This window comes from Dasypus novemcinctus, chromosome 25, assembly GCF_030445035.2.
Source record: "Dasypus novemcinctus isolate mDasNov1 chromosome 25, mDasNov1.1.hap2, whole genome shotgun sequence".
In the NCBI taxonomy this organism is placed as follows: domain Eukaryota; kingdom Metazoa; phylum Chordata; class Mammalia; order Cingulata; family Dasypodidae; genus Dasypus; species Dasypus novemcinctus.
Genome location: NC_080697.1, coordinates 26,648,479 through 26,666,068, shown reverse-complemented (window position 1 = coordinate 26,666,068; position 17,590 = coordinate 26,648,479). Strand labels below are relative to the sequence as shown.

Here is a 17,590-nt window from a genome sequence, read left to right as displayed (position 1 = left end):
ATATACATTTAAAACCTACTTTGGAAAACGTCAAATGTATATTCTTAGTAAAATACGAAGGATACTAAAAAGATTTTAAACTTAAAAAAAGGAATAATTTGAGATCAGCAAGCACTGACTTTAAATTACAAAATAAATCATGATTGCTACTTTACATATAATTTGGATAATAAACCATAAAGTACACTCTAACAAAATATCCCTAAATTAGAGGCTAAGCTTCACAACACAGAAGAATAAGATAAATTAATAAAATAGAGAAGAAATATATAAATGCAGGAAAAAAAGTTTGAAGATTCCAATATAGATTTAATTAGAATTCTTGATAAAGAAAATAAAGTAGACAGAAAAGAGAAAATAATTACAGAAAGAATAATGATAAACATCCCTGACAGAAAGAATAATAATAAATAACCCTGAGCCAAAGAATGTAGAAAATTTAAAAAAACAAAACAAAAAAAACTTAGTATCAGAAAAAAAATCATAGGAAGAGATGAGAACTTAAGACTGGCCCTCATGCCAATGGATGTCAAGAATTTTTAAATGTGCTATATGTATACAAGAATGCAGGAATGTTTTCCTAAAGAAAAACTTGTCAGGGTTCCATCGTATTTCTCTACAATAAGAAACGCCAAAAAATGGAACAGTATCTACAGAATTTTGCAGAACAGAAATACTGGGACCTTAAAGCCATACATACAACCAAGTTATTAGGCAGACAGAAAAGCAATGGAGCAACACTTTCAGACATTTAATGGCTAAGAAAATGTACAATCATATATAAACTGGATATATGTTCTGGATAGAAAAATATTCAAGGAAGTAACCCAGCCAGCTGAGGTATTAATTTAAATTAACAACTTAAAATGAGGAGAGATGACATTAAAGAAACAGTGACAAATAACAAAATCTATAAAACTTTCAACTAAATTCCAGGTATTTGTTGTTAATATATGAATTAGTCTGCCAAAGGGGTCCTGAGGCAAAGTACCAGAAATCTGCTGGTTTTTATAAAGGATATTTATTTGGAGTAAAAGCTTACAGTTACAAGGCCCTAAAGAGTCCAACTCAAGACTGGTTTTCTCACCAAAGTCAGTTGCCACATGTTGAAGCAAGATGGTTGCTGATCTCTGCCTAGTCTCCCAGGCCTCTTCAGCTGCAAGCTATCAGGCAAATGGCTCATCTCTGATCACACGGCTTTAGCTATTTGAGCCTTCTCTTTTCTGTCACATGGCAGAACTGAAATGACCAAGTTCTCTCTTCTTCCCGTGTCTCTTCTTGAGTTAATGTCCATTTACATAGGAGCACCATGGGAGCTGGGACTCAACATGAGTCATGCCTTACTGATGAGGTTGAATTAAAACCCTAATCTTAACAGGTAATTTAATCAAAGATATCTCAGGTGAATCTAATATAATCAAAGGGTATCACACCCAGAAGAATAGACTGGTTTACAAACATAACCTTTCTCTTTTTGGGATTTATGAAGTATCTCAAACTGCCTCAATATCTTTATGATGAAAATATTAAGATGCATCTCAAAAAATGAATAATAATGTCACAAATTTAAAATCTCTATTTACTCAAACAAAAATTTGACCGAAGGGGAACAGGAAAAGAGTGTAAACATAACAAATTTCTTATCTTATACAAGGAAGAGTTAATGGTGATTTCTTCTTGAAAATAATAGAATTATTTCAGCTCAAAATTTTAATGCAAATTAAATCAAAGTTTAAAAAGGAGTATATAGAGCTTTCAAAATGGAATACATTTTGCATTAATAAAAGTGATAAATATAGTCAAGGGTAAGTTCAAATGTCAAATATTAAAAGTCATAATAAGATGACAGGAGTTGGGTTAAGCATATCACTTATCAAATAAATATGAATGGATTAAAATCTCCCTATTTAAAATTTTTAAAATTTTTGGATTAGTGGCAAAAAGAATGTACAGAAGAATGTTCTTTATAAAAGAAGTAGCTAAAAATAAAACAATAGTTAAAAATTAAATAACTGGACAAAGATAAGCTAGGCAAAACCCAAAAGCAATAAAAACAACATTTTGTTTACAAATTACAAAAAATAGGAAAATTTAAAAAAGTATATTAAGTATAAATAAGAATATTAATTGATATTAATAATAAAATATCCAACCAGCAATTGTGATATAATAAGCATGGATCCTTATATCAAATCTAAAGGAAAATATGATAGTTAACCATTGATAAATTTAAATATAACAATATTTAATGTATAGTATTTTCTTTTCATATATCCAATAAACAGTATATTTTTTTCATATATCCAATAAACACTTACAGAGAATTTCTCCTCCATGGAAGACTATGCATGTAAAATTTCACAATAGGAGTAAGCATGTAAATTATAAATGCAAGTAATTCTAATTCATATTCTTTACTTCATTTCTAGGTATGCAACAATGGAGAGTGTGTGAATATCAAAAGGTTCTATAATACAATCAATTGCTCCTCTCAATGTGATGAAATTGCTGTAAGATTTGACTGCTTTCTTTATTGTCTTGCCAACCATTTATTTACATAGTGTATATATGTACGTATGTATGTATGTATGTATGTGTGTATGTATGCTTACTTTTAAATCAAAAATTAATTTGGGATTCATTTTATTCACATCATCAATAAAATTGGTCTGAACAGACAAATGCTGGATTACACATATGTTTTATTATAAAATTGGACTATAATCTAGAAATATAGCTATATATACATAACCTTTTAAACCAATAGGTTGGATCTATTTTAACATCATTTATAGTTTAATTACAGCAATATAAAGATTAGTTTAACGTTCTCAAGACAAACAACAGGGAAGTGGACTTGGCCCACTGGTTAGGGCATCCGTCTACCACATGGGAGTTCCGCAGGTCAAACCCTGGGCCTCCTTGACCCGTGTGGAGCTAGCCCATGCACAGTGCTGATGCCTGCAAGGAGTGCCAGTGCCACACAGGGGTGTCCCCGTGCAGTGGAACCCCACGCTCAAGGAGTGTGCCTCGTAAGACAGCTGCCCAGTGTGAAAGAAAGTTCGCCTGCCCAGGAATGGCGCTGCACACACAGAGAGCTGACACAACAAGATGATGCAAAAAAGAAACACAGATTCCCAAGCTGCTGACAACAACAGAAGAGGACAAAGAACATGTAGCAAATAGACACAGAGAACAGACAACTGGGGAGGGGGGGAAAAGGGGAGAGAAATAAATTAATTAATTAATCTTAAAAAAAAAGACAAACAACAATAATTATATATTTTTTCTTAATCAGTTAACACTGTTCAATCCTAGCAGTTATGAGCAATTTGAGTTTGTGGGTCCCATCTTTCTAATTAATCAGTAACACTTCTATAGAGTTGTATATGTATCAGACACTCTTTTAAGTGCTTTACATGTACATTAGCTTTTTCTTTTTTTCATTCATTGAAGTATATCACCCATACATTAACATATATAAACAGTAAGTGTATAGTAATAGTTGTGAACTTATAAAACAAACACGCATAACATCACACAGGGCTTTCATACTTCACCTTACCACCAATATCTGGGCATTGTTTTGAAACATTGTAAACTACTGATTAAAGATCATCCTCAGAATATTACTATTAACCAAAGTATCTTATATTTGATGTATTTTCCCCCAACCTACCCTATTATTATTATTATTTGTACATCATTTATATGTGAACATACACAAACAATAACTGTATAGTAAAAGTTGTGAACTTACAAAACAAACATGTTTAACATCATACAAAGGTCCAAAACATCAACCTACCACCAACACCTTGCATTGTTATGAGATACTTGGTACAAATTATGAAAGAATATCATCAAAATCTTTCTACTAACTATAGTCTTTATCTTACCTTTGGTGTATTTTTCCCCCAACCTACCCTATTAATATTTTTTATGACAGAAGTTGTAAACTTATAAAACCACCATGCTCGTGTGCAGGATTCCCATACAATGTTCCTTTACCAACACAACACACCATGGTGACACATTTGTTACAGATTATGAGATAATATCATCAGCTTATTACCAGGTCCATAGCATACATTTGACACTCTTTTTCCATACTCCCACATTATCTACACAGTATGTCTTTGGCATAGATGCATGAATATTACATTATTACTGTTAACCACAGTCCATAGGTCATTCCAGTTGTATTTTCCCCATGCTTCTCCACATTCCCACTGCCCTGCAATAGTGATGTATATCTGCTCTAGCTCACAATGGACACTCTTGCATTGTTCCATCAACCACAATTCTCATCCACCTCTGGGTTTACTGTGTTATTCATCTCTAGATTATACTCTAGCTTTCTGTCAATTAGCATTTACATCCTTAGACTATCCTTTCCAGCCACATTCCCATTTATAAACCAGCTGTTACACACTATAATGTGCTATCATCTATTCTATACTTTTCCACACTTTTATGGTAAAGTTAATTAAAACGTCTTCATACATTAAACATCAGTAGTCCATCTCTGTCCTCCTCTTATCTCCTTTAAGAATCCACCACCTATCACCAGGTCTTGAAGATATTTTCCTACAATTTCTTCTACAAGCTTTATGGTTCTTGCTTTTATTTTTAGATTTTTGATCCATTTTGAGTTAATTTTTGTATGAGGTGTGAGGGGTCCTCTTTCCTTCTTCTGACTATGGATATCCTGTTCTCCCAGGACCATTTGTTACATGGACTGTTCTGCCTGAGTTGGATGAGTTTGCCAGCCTTGTCAAAAATCCCTTGATCCTAGATGTGAGGGTCTGTTTCTGAACCATCAAGTTGGTTCCATTGGTCTATATGTCTGTATTTATGCTGATACCATATTGTTTTTATCATTGTAGCTAGGTAATATGATTTAAAGCCCAGAAGTGAGAGTTTTCTAACTTTACTTTTGCTTTTTAAGATATTACTGTCTATTCAGGACCCCTTACCCTTCCAAATAGATTTGGTAATTGTGCTTTCCATTTATTTTAAAAATGGTGTTGGAATTTTTATCAGGATTGCACTGAATCTGTATATGAATTTGAGTAGAATTGACATCTTAATGATATGTAGTCATCCAATCTGTGGACATGATATGTTCTTTGAATTATTTAGGTCTTTTTTATTTATTTTCACAATGAGTTGTAGTTTTCTGAATACAAGTGCTTTATATCATTGGTTGTTTATTTTCCTAAATATTTGGGTTTTGTCTGTCATGTTTATTTTCACCATTCCTTTGAGACTTTCAGTTCTTATACTGATATAAAATTCATTTCTAGACTCTCTTCCAAGCCTCTCTCTCCTGGTTTTTTTTTTTTTCTTTTCAGGCTTTAGCACACTTTTTAGCATTTTCTGCAAAGCCAGTCTCTTGGTTATAAACTCTCTCAGTTTCTGTTTATCTGTGAATATTCTAAACTCACCCTCATTTTTGAAAGATATAAGATTCTTAGTTGGAAGTATTTTTCTTGCAGTATCTCACATATATCATACTACTGTCTTCTTGCCTCCATGGTTTCTGGTGAGAAACTGGCACTCAATCTTATGGGGTATCCCTTATATGTTATGCATTGCTTTTCTCTTGCTGCTCTCAGAACTCTCTCTTTGTCTTTTGCAGTTGACATTCTGATAAGTATGTGTCTCAGAGTTGGTCTATTTGGATTTATTCAGATGAGATACATTATTGTTCTTGGGTATGGATATCCATGTCCTTCAACAGGGTTGAGAAATTTTCTACCACTATTTCTTCAAATATTCCTTCTGCCCCTTTTCCCTTCCCTTCTTCTTCTGGGAGACACATGACACATATGTTGGCATGTCTCTTGCTGTCATTTAGTTCCCTGAGACCTTGTTCAATTTTTTTCATTCTTTTCTTCATCTGTTCTTTTGTATGTTCACTTTCAGAGGCCATTTCTTCAAGCTCACCAATCCTTTCTTCTGCCTCCTCAAATCTACTATTATATGATTCCAGTGTATTTTTAATGTCATTTACTGCACCTTTCATTTCCATAAGCTCTGCTATTTTTCTATGTATGCTTTCAAATTTTTCTATGTGTTCTTCCAATGCCTTTTTAATATCCTTAATCTCTTTAGCCATTCCATTGAATTTGTTAAGGAGATTTATTTGAACATCCATGACTCATTGTCTCAACTCCTTTATGTCATCTGGAGGCTTATCTTGTTCCTTTAACTGGGCCATAGCTTCCTGTGGATTGTAATTTTTTGTTCTTGTCTTGGCATCTGGCTTACTAGATGTATTTATTCTGGGTGCAGTTTCTGTCTTTAGTTTTGGACTTTCTTGCTCTTTCTCCCTTGCTGGTTGTGTAGTAGGAGCCAAAGATGTAGTTGGTGCTGTAAGCTATGGAGTCTTAAGCTGCCCTCCTTTCCCCAGGGACCAATAAAGCTTCTCCCAACTTTCTCCTTTGCCAGGGGTAGGGACAGAGACACAGATGTGTGTGATAATCCAGGCCTAGACTATAGTTAGTTGCTTTGAGAGACTGATGAAGCCTTAAGCACCTTTCTCCCCTGCCTGGGAGGGGATGGATTTGCAGGTGTGGGCAGCAATCTATGCAGTGTTGGTCCAAAATGACTGCAGTTGCCCCAATGAGCTTCCAACTATTCAGTCTGCCTACTGAATGTACCTGCGACAACCCAGAGTGACTGGTGCAGGGCCTGCCAGCTTCCCCCCTGCTAGAAGTGGGGCTGAAGCCAAGGCTAGGGCTGCAGGCCGATCTTGGTGAAAGAAACTGGTTCCTACTATCACTGTGATTTTCAGTCAGCCCGGCTTCCCCTCGGGCTGGGGGTGGTGTAAAAATGGTGGCTACCAGCCTCTTTCTGACCTGGACAAGTTCAAACATTAGCTGTTCTTAGGGTTACACTTTAACCAGCAGAATTTACTAATTAGTAGCTGAATTAAGTGGCCAACTGTCTCTTCCTCCCCTGTTTTTGGGAAATGGAGCTTCCAATTCCAGCCATAGAATAGCTCTTGGGGCAGCTTGTGCCACCTGAGCAGGCTGATCACCAGCCTCCACAGTGTGACCTATATTTTCCCTGAGAGGCTACTGCAGGTCTCACCGGCTTCCTCCCTGCCAGAAGTGGGGCTGGGGCTTAGGCTAGAGCTACAGTCTGATCTGGATGGAAAGAAGCTGGTCCCCACCAACACTGGGATTTTTATCCCCCCCACTTCCCCTCATGCCAGGCGTGGAGTTAAGATGCTGGCTCCTGGCCTCTTTCTGACTTGGACAGGCTCAAACTTTAACTGTTCTCAGGATTATACTTCAGCTTGCCAAATTTATTAATCAGCAGCTGAAGTCATTGCCCAATCATCTCTTCCTCCCCCATTTTTGGGAAGCAGAGCTTCCAATTCCAGTTGCAGAAAAGCTTCTGAGGCTACTTGTGCTGCCAGTGGAGGATGGGCACTGACCTCCAGGGCATGGAGCACTGTACTTAGGAATCTTCTCTTCGGATGGGCAGTCTCCTCCTTCTATTCTGTCAAGGATGTTGCAGAATGCTCTTCTGTTCTCCTGGAGCCCCCGACTGGTACTTTAGGTAGCTCTGGGTGATACTAACTGCCCAGTAGCATGAGCTGACACTAGGAGTGCCTTACTCTGCCACCATCTTGCTGCTTGTCCACGTGTTAACTTTTAAAATCTTATATACCAACGTTAAAAACTGAGTTAATCCTATCTCCACTTTTTCAGATGGATAAATAAAGGTACAGTGATGTTGTGTAATTTGTGAGTGGAGAAAATGGGATTTAAATCCAGAGAAACCTGCTGCAGGGTCTGTGGTCTTAACCATTACCTATTGTTCTTCAATGAACTAACCATTGTACCATCATTTTTTTATGGCAATATGATCACTTTTTTATTAAGCCCAGTTAAATTCTGGTCTTTGGCTGTGATATGTCCAGCTCTAGCAAAGCCTGTTCATTTAAAGAGAATGATGCTTCCTGGATAAATTATGCTGTCATGTTCATCTGTCTTTGCGTTTGTCAGAATCATTCCCTTGTAAAAGATTTTCTTCAGAGTGGTTGCTTTATGCATTTGATTTCCTTACTTTTGTGCAATGTTGATTTTTTTCATGCAGTTTAGTTAATCAATCAAAGGTTTGTGCACATGTTAATATGTGTACATGTGTTTGCTGTATAACTAGCACTAAGCTAAGTGAGGTGAAAATGCAAGTTATGTCACTTGACAAAATTATATTAACTCCTCTTTCAGGATGACCGAGAACTTGAGTGTCAGTGTGAGGAAGAACAAGCATCTCTAGGCTGGAAAGATACCTTAAATGTAACCAGTAAGTGTTCGAGGATATAATTATTAAAATTAGATGAAATTGTATATATTGTTCTGTAGCAAATTATTAAAATTAAATCAAATTATATATATTTTTCTGCAGCAAAAGTCCAATCAGTGATAAGCTGTCTTCTATTTTCTAGGTTTGTTACTTCTTTGTTGAGTTTCTGTATTTTTTTAAAGTTATTTTGCATATTTGATGTTCAGATTAGAATGTACTACAATTGTCCTAGAATGAATGTACTGTATCTTCTAGCTACATTTGGCTTAGTTCTTCTAAGAACCCAAAACCCAAAAAGGTATTTTCTATATTCAGTTAAAAATTGACAACAAAATGTTTCCTACTGTGGTTTCTTTAAACATAAGGCAGCCTTAGGTGGTGCCAATTGCTTATACAGATGATAACTTATATAATGTTTTGACTTTTTATTTTATCTAAGAAAAATGTTTGGAGAAAAATTAAAGTTCTTTTGGAAAGATTAAACAAGATAATAACAGCTCAATTAAAAAGGGAGATGTTAATATTCCACGGTCCTAAATGTGACAACTTGGCCAAGACTTGTGTTCTTCGGTGTTGCAGATATCGCCATTCTGGTTGTGGTGTTTGTGCTTATTTTTTTCGGAATTGGAGCTGTCACATTTTTAATTCGTCACAAGAAATGTATTAAGTTAAAGCAAGTTCAGAGGTAGGTCTACATTTTCTATATATTGGAAGAGGCCAATTACAGAAAATATGTAAGCTCTGAGACCATGTAGGATATTTGACGGGGGGTAGGATGGGGAAATCTAAACCTCTTACTGAAAACCAGGCAAGGATTGTCATTAATCAGTGGTACTCAAACATATTAGAATCAACTGAGATATTAAAAAACATACTGATGCTAGGTCTAACTCCCAGGCACTATGATTTGTTATGGAGTGCAACAAGGGCATCCATATTTTTATAAACTTCTAAATGATTTAATGTTAACCATTGACTTATCCTAGAGCTGTTGTCAATGTCCAATTTCCTTCTTGATAGCTCACCTGAAGATACACTGGGTGTGGAGAATAAAGGATACTTGGGTGATGAGCAGCAGACAAGGAATGAGCCAGTATTACCAGATATTCATCCCTTACAAGTAGGAAACTTTGATTTGCAACAGTTAATTAATCAATGAAAAAAGTAATTGCAGCTATGTTTAATCTGGAATTATCACTAAGCTAAGAGACATGGGAGATGAAGAAGAATGATTTAACATGGTTCAAAACAAATGAAGCTATCAATCTAAACATGGGGAAAAGAGCAGGACTAAAATAAATATGAAACAATAACCAAAACACTATTTAATTCAGAGCAGAATACATTATGATATTAATTTGTGTACTATTGGAAAAATATATGAACATAGACAATATTTTGGGCCATAAAACAAGTCTTAACAAATTTTTAAAAATTCAAGTAATATGTTCTCTGTCTGTAATTAATTTATAGACATCAGGAATAAAATGATATTGGGACAATCCCCAACTGGAAATTAGGTAACAAATTTTAAGGAACCAATGGGTCAAAGAAAAAAAATCCAAAGGGAAATTAGAGAGTATTTTGAAATGAATGAAAATGAAACATATTAGAGTTTGTGTAGTAAAACTATAGCAGTAGCAGGGAAATTTATAACACTAAATACTTATTTTAGAAATGAAGAAAAGTATCAAATCCATAACCCCAGTTTTCACTTTAAGAAACTATAAAAAGAAAAGCAAATGAAACAATGTTCAGCAGAGGACAGGAAAAAGTAAAGATCAGATTTGTAACTACTGAAATGAAGAACAGAAAAACAATGGAGAAAATCAGTATATACAAAAGCTAGTTTTATTTCATTTCATTTTATTTATTTATTATTATTATTATTATTAAAGCAGAGCAGAAACTTTATTCTTTGGTAAAGAATGGAAAAGAAAGTGTCTATAAAACACCTTCTTCCCAAAGGCACATGGTTAGGGTTCTTTTTTGGGAGATTGGGACCAGACAAGGGAGGCAGCTTTGTCGTGCACATGTGGTCTTTCCTTTCAGCAGGTACTTTTTGCACATGGAGTACAGTTGCCAGTTTGGAGAGGACTAGCTTGGCCTGGTCTTATGTACTAGCAGGTGGCTCAGACTGATCTTGCAGTTACTGGCATCCTGTACTTACTTTCTGAAAGCAAGTGTAGATCAAATGAACGGTTAGGTGGAGTTTTCCATGAGTATTCATTCAAGTGGCGCTCCATCATGTTGACAGATCCTCATTAAAAAAAGACCCTACCAAGTTCATCTAACTTATGATATGACAACTAAATTACAGGGTGTTGAAACCTCAACCCACATTTTTCAACTAAGAAAGCCCCAGCCAGAGTCCTGGACTTGTTCTCCCTCTGGAGAACTCAAAGAAAATCAAACTACTTGCTGGACTCATCTTTGTATTTCTTTTTTTTTTCTTCTTTATTTTTTTTTTTTAATTTACATTCAAAATATATGAGGTCCCCATATACCTCCCACCCCCCCTACCCCACTCCTCCCACATCAACAACCTCTTCCATCATCATGGCACCATTCACTGCACCTGGAGCACTGCTGCACCACATGAACAGTGGTCTACATTGTAGTCTACACTCTGCCCCATTCCACCCAGTGGGCCATGACAGGACACACAATGTCCAGCATCCACCCCTGCAGCACCACCCAGGACAACTCCAAATCCTGAAAATGTGCCCACATCATATCTCTTGTTCTCTCTCCCTACCATCAGCAGCTACCGTGGCCACTTTCTCCACATCAATATTACAATTTCTTCCCTTACTAATCACAATAGTTCCCCAGCAGAACACAACACTTAACAAACCTCTAACCAGACTGACCAGAAAAAAAAAACAGCATCGACACAGATTGTCAATACCAAGAATCTAAAAAGTGACATCACTAGAGATTCTACAAATATTAAATTGATAATTAGAGAATTTAAAAAATGTTATTCAATATATGCTACCATGTTGATAAAACGGAAAAAAAAAGAAAAATACACATGACAAAATTTTATTCATGGAAAAATAAATAACCTCAGTAGCCCTATATCTATTAAAGAAATTAAATCTATAGTTAGAAATCTTTCACAGAATAAGCACTATGGCCATATGTCTTTATTAGTGAGTTCTCCCAACCATTGAATAAAGAAATAATACCAATTTTATGTAAACTCTTCCTGAAAATGGGAGGGAAGATATAGTTCCCAACTCATTTTATGAGGCAAATATTTCTCTGATAATTACCTATATACCCTGTAAGTTTTAGTATGTTTTGTTTTTTGTTTCCATTTGCATGAAGATATTTCTTAATTTTGCATATGATTTTTTTTCTTTGGCCCATTTGTTGTTTTTTAGTGCATTGCTTTATTTCCACGTAGTTGTGAATTTTCCAGTTCTCCCTCTGTTATTTGATTTCTAGCTTCATTCTATTGTAGTTAAAGAAGATACATTGTATGATTTCAATCCTTTTAATTTAATTTAATTTTTTAAAAGAGGAACTGGGGCTTTGAACCCAAGACCTTGCACATGGGAAGCAGGTGCTCAACCACTGAGCTACATTTGCTCCCCAGTGAGGGCTGGTTTTTAGTTTGTCTGTTTGTTTGCTTTTTAGGAGGCACCAAGGATTGAACCTGGAACCCCATACATGGGAAGTGGGTGCTCAACCACTCGAGCTACATCCACTCCCACTTTTAATTTACTGAAACTCATTTTGTGACCTAACATGTGGTCTAATCTGGAGAATGATCCGTGTGCATTAGAGAACAATGTGTATTCTGCTGCTGTTGGGTGTAGTAATGTATATATTTCTCTTAGGTCTGGGGGACTTATACTATTGTTCAAGTTTTTTCTTTCCTTTTTAATCCTCTCTCTAGATATTTCACCAGTAATATTGAAGTCTCCCACTATTAATATAGAACCATATATTTCTCCCTTAAATTTGTCAGTATCTGCTTCACATATTTTGGCTTTGTGATTAGGAGCATATAAATATTTATAATTGTTATGTCTTCTAGCTGAATTGACCCCTTTATCAGTATATAGTGACCTTAGTATCTCCTATAGTTTTTTACTTAAAACCTAATTTATCTGATAGTAGTATAGCTACCTCAGTTCTCTTTTGGTTATTATTTGCAAGGTATATATTTTGTTGTAACCTTTGATTTCAAACTGCTTATGTCTTTGAATTTAAGGTATCTTTGAATTTCTTGTAAACAGTATATAGTTCAGTCATGCTTTTTTATACACTCTGCCAATCTCTGCCTTTTGACTGGAAAGTTTAATACATTTGTGTTTAAAGTATCTACTGATTAATGAAGAACTTTCTGTATTTCTTTTTGCTGCTTCAATCCACTGTCTGGTGTCCTTTCCTTTTAGTCTGAAGAACTCCCTTTAGAATTATTTGTAGGGCAAATCTAGGGAGGATGAACTCCCTCGGTTTTTTTTCTTTTTTAAATCTGGGAATATCTTAATCTCTCCCTCACTTCTGAAAGAAAGTCTCATAAGATATAAAATTCTTAACTGGCAATTGTTTTCTTTCAGCACTTTAAATATGTCTTCATGGTTTCTAATGAGAAATCAGCACTTAATCTTATTGGGACTTCCTTGTACATAGTATGTTGCTTTTTATCTTGTAGCTTTCAGAACTCTGTCCATGTTTTTGGCATTTGACAGGTTGACTGCTATGTGTTTGGGAATGGTTCTTTTCAAGTTTATTCTGTGTGTTGTTGATTGGACTTCTTAAACATGCATATCCATGTCTTCCTTCAAATTTGGGAAGTTTTCTGTCAGTATTTCTCTGAATATCTTTCTGTCCCTTTCACACATTGTTCTTTCTTGAGAGCAATGCTTGATTGTGACCCAGGTCTCTTGGACTGTTCACATTTTTTCACTCATTTTTTTAAATTTATTTTTATTGAAGTATATCATTCATACATGAACACACATAAACAATAAGTATATAGGGGAAATGGACTTGGCCCAGTGGTTAGGGCGTCCGTCTACCACATGGGAGGTCCACAGTTCAAACCCCGGGCCTCCTTGACCCATGTGGAGCTGGCCCATGCACAGTGCTGATGCGCGCAAGGAGTGCCCTGCCATGCAGGGGTGTCCCCCGCGAAGGGGAGCCCCACGCTCAAGGAGTGCGCCCCGTAAGGAGAGCCACCCAGCGCAAAAGAAAGTGCAGCCTGCCCAGGAATGGCGCCACCCACACTTCCTGTGCCACTGACGACAACAGAAGCGGACAAAGAAACAAGACACAGCAAATAGACACAGAGAACAGACAACCGGGGGAGGGGGGGATTTAAATAAATAAATAAATCTTTAAAAAAAAATAAGTGCATAGTAAAGATTGTGAACTTACAAAATAAACATGCATAACATCACACAGCGGTCTCATACATCATACATCACCCTTACACCAACTCTTTGCATTGGTGTGAAACATTTGTTACAAACTAAACAAGGGCATTGTCAAAATATTACTATCAACTATATTCCTTATCTTACATTTGGTATAGTTTTCCCCCAGCCCATACTATTTTTTTAAATATATTTTTGCTACAGATATTGTGAATTTGCAAAATGATCATACAGATATGTAGATTTCCCATACAACTCCACACCCTGCTGGAACATTTGTTACAGATTATGAGATAATGTCATTAGACTATTACCACCAATCATGGTCCATAGCATACATTTGGCATACTTTTTCCATACACCTCCATTATCAACACACTATAGCTTGGCATTAATGCAAGAATATTATAGTATTGCTGTTAACCACAGTCTATAGGTCACACCAGTTGTAGTTTTCCCATGTTTCTCCATATTCCCATCACCCTGCAATAGTGATGTACATCTGCTCTAGCTAACAAAAGGACTCTCTTCCATTTGTACTCTTAAACACAATTCTCAACTGCCTCTGGGTTCACTGTGTTATTCAGTCCCTAGATTATTCTTCAACTTTCTTTCATTTACTTCCCCAGACTACCTTTTTCAGTCACAACCCCATATATAAACCAGTTGTTACTGTAATGTGTTACCATCAACTCTATCCATCTCCACACTTTTACAGTCAAGTTAATTAAAATTTCTACTTATATTAAGCATCCATAGTTCTTCTCAACTCTCCTCTTATCTCCTTATAACCTATACTGTAGATTCTAATTCCATGTGTTTATTATTTGCATTTAGCTCATATTAATAAGACCATGCAATATTTGTCCTTTTGTGTCTGGCTTACTTCGTTTAGTATAATGTCTTCAAGACACATTCATGTTATCACATATGTCCCAATTTCATTTCTTCTTATTGCAGCATAGTATTCCATCATATTTATATACCACGTTTTTTTATCCATTCATTGGTGGATGGACACTTGGGTTGTTTCCATCTTTTGGCAATTGTGAACAATGCCACTGTGAACATTGGTGTGCAGATGTCTGTTTGTGTCATAGTTTTTAGTTCTTTTGGATATATTCCTAGTAGAGGAATTGCTGGATCATATGGCAGTTCTATATCTAGCTTTCTGAGGAACTGCCAAACTGTCTTCCACAGAGACTGCACCATTTTACACTCCCACCAACAGTGAAAGAGTGTTCTTATTTCTCCACATCCTCTCCAGCACTTATTTTTATCTTTTTTTTAAAATAATGGCCATTCTATGTGGTGTTAGATGATATCTCATTATTGTTTTAATTTGCATTTCATTAATAGCTAGTGATATGGAACATTTCTTCATGTGCTTTTTGGCCATTTGTATTTCCTCTTTGGATAAATGTCTATTTAACTCTTTTGCCCATTTTTTAATTGGATTACTTGCTCTTTTATTGTTGAGTTGTATGATCTCTATATATAGAATGGAAATCAAACCCTTATCAGATAAATGGTTTCCAAATATTTTCTCCCATCGACTGGGCTGTCTTTTCACCTTCTTGATGAAGTCCTTTGAATCACAGCTATGTTTAAGTTTGAGGAGATCCCATTTATCCATGTTTTCTTTTGTTGCTCATGCTTTCAGTGTAAGGTTTAAGAATCCACCACCTACCACCAGGTCTTGAAGATGTTTCCCTACATTTTCTTCTAGAAGCTTTTTTGTACTTCCTTTTATATTTAGGTTTTTTATCTATTTTGAGGTAATTTTTGTATAAAGTGTGAGGTAGGGGTCTTCTTTCTTTCTTTTGGCTATGGATACCCAGTTCTCCCAACCCAATTTGTTGAATAAACTGTTCTGCCCCAACTGGGAGGGCTTGACAGGCTTGTCAAAAATCACTTGGCCATAGATGTGAGGGTCTGTTTCTGAACCATCAATTTGGCTCCATTGGTCTATGCATCTATCTTTATGCCAATACTATGTTGTTTTTACCACTATAGCTAGGTAATATGATTTAAAGTCTGGAAGTTAGAGTCCTCCAACTTCACTTTTCCTTTTTAAGATGTTTCTGGCTATAATTTATGTTTTCCATTTGCTTAAAAAATGCTGGTGGAATTTTTATTGGGATTGCATTGAATCTGCATATCAATTTAGGTAGAATTGACATCTTAATGATATTTAATCTTCCAATCCATAGGCATGGAATGTTCTTCCAATTATTTAGGTCTTTCTTTATTTCTTTTAGCAATGCATTATAGTTTCCTGAATACAAGTGCTTTCCATCCTTGGTTAAGTTTATTCCTAAATATTTCATTCTTTTAGTTGCTATTGTAAATGGAAATTTTTTCCTGATTTCCTCCTCAGATTGTGCATTATTAGTGTATAGAAACACCACTGATTTTTACATATTGATCTTGTATCCTGACACTCTACTGAAATCATTTATTAGCTCTAGCAGCTTTGTTGTAGATTTTTGGGGATTTTCTAGATATACAATCATATCATCTACAAATAGTGAAAGTTTTAATTCTTCCTTTCCAGTTGGATGCCTTTTGTTTCTTTTTCTTTTCTGATTGCTCTGTCTAGAACCTCTAGCATTATATTGAACAACAGTGGTGACAGTGGGCATCCTTGTCTTGTCCCTGATCTCAACAGGAAAGCTTTTAGTTTTTCACCATTGGTACAATGTTAGCTGTGGGTTTTTCATATATGGCCTTTATCATGTTGAGAAAATTTCCTTCAATTCCTACTTTTTGTAGTATTTTTTATCAAGAAAGGATGCTGTATTTTGTCAAATGCCTTTTCTGCATCAATTGATAAGATCGTGTGATTTTTCTTCTTTGATTTATTAATGTGGTGTATTACGCTGATTGATTTTCTTGTGCTGAACCAGCCTTGCATACCTGGTATAAAACCCACTTGGTCATGATGGATAATTCTTTTAAAGTGTTCTTGGATTTGATTAGCATGTATTTTATTGAGGATTTTTGCATCTGTAATTCATTAGAGAAATGGGTTTGTAATTTTCTTTTTTTGTAATATCTTTATCTAGTTTTGGTATTAGGTGATATTGGCTTCATAGAATGTGTTTGGTAGCATTCCTTTTTGTTGAATATTTTGGAAGAGGTTGAGTAAGATTGGTATTAAATCTTCTTTGAATGCTTGGTATAACTCACTTGTGAAACCATCTAGTCCTGGGCTTTTCATTTTGGGGAGCTGTTTGATGACTGTTTCAATTTCTTTACTTGTGATTGGTTTGTTGAGGTCTTCTATTTTTTCTAGTGTCAGGGTAGGTTGTTTGTACATTCTTAGGAAGTTTTCCATTTCATCTACATTGTCTGTTTTTTAGCATGAAGTTGTTCATAGTATCCTCTTATGATCTCCCTTATTTCTGTGACATCAGTAGTAAGGTTCCCTTTTTTATTTTTTATTTCATTTATTTTCATCTTCTCTCTTTTTTTCTTAGTCTAGCTAAGGATTTGGTGATTTTGTTAATCTTGAAGAACCAACTTTTGGTTTTGTTAATTTTCTCTATTGTTTTTTTTTTGTTCTCAATTTCATTTTTTTCTGCTCTGATCTTTGTTATTTCATTCCTTCTACTTACTTTAGGATTAGTTTGCTGTTCTTTTTCTAGTTCCTCCAGCTGTGTAGTTAGGTCATTGATTTTAGCTCTCTCTTCTTTTTCATTGTAAGCATTGAGGGCTATAAATTTTCCTCTTCACACTGCCTTTGCAGCATCCCATAGGTTCTGATATGTTGTATTCTCATTGTCATTCATCTCAAGATATTTATTGATTTCTCTTGAAATGTCTTCTTTGACCCACTGATTATTTAAGAATGTGTTGTTTAATCT

At 35.4% G+C, this 17,590-nt stretch overlaps 1 protein-coding gene across 1 annotated transcript in view; it reads left to right on the top strand.

Moving 5' to 3' along the window:
• Positions 1–9,484, top strand: part of ADAM7 (ADAM metallopeptidase domain 7) — a 48,313-nt gene extending 38,829 nt beyond the window's left edge. The window contains exons 17-20 of the mRNA XM_004459519.3: positions 2,430–2,510; positions 8,250–8,325; positions 8,905–9,010; positions 9,346–9,484. Of these exons, the coding sequence (XP_004459576.3) occupies positions 2,430–2,510; positions 8,250–8,325; positions 8,905–9,010; positions 9,346–9,484 (402 nt within the window). The remainder of the gene's footprint in view (positions 1–2,429; positions 2,511–8,249; positions 8,326–8,904; positions 9,011–9,345) is intronic.
• Positions 9,485–17,590: the final 8,106 nt, after the last annotated feature.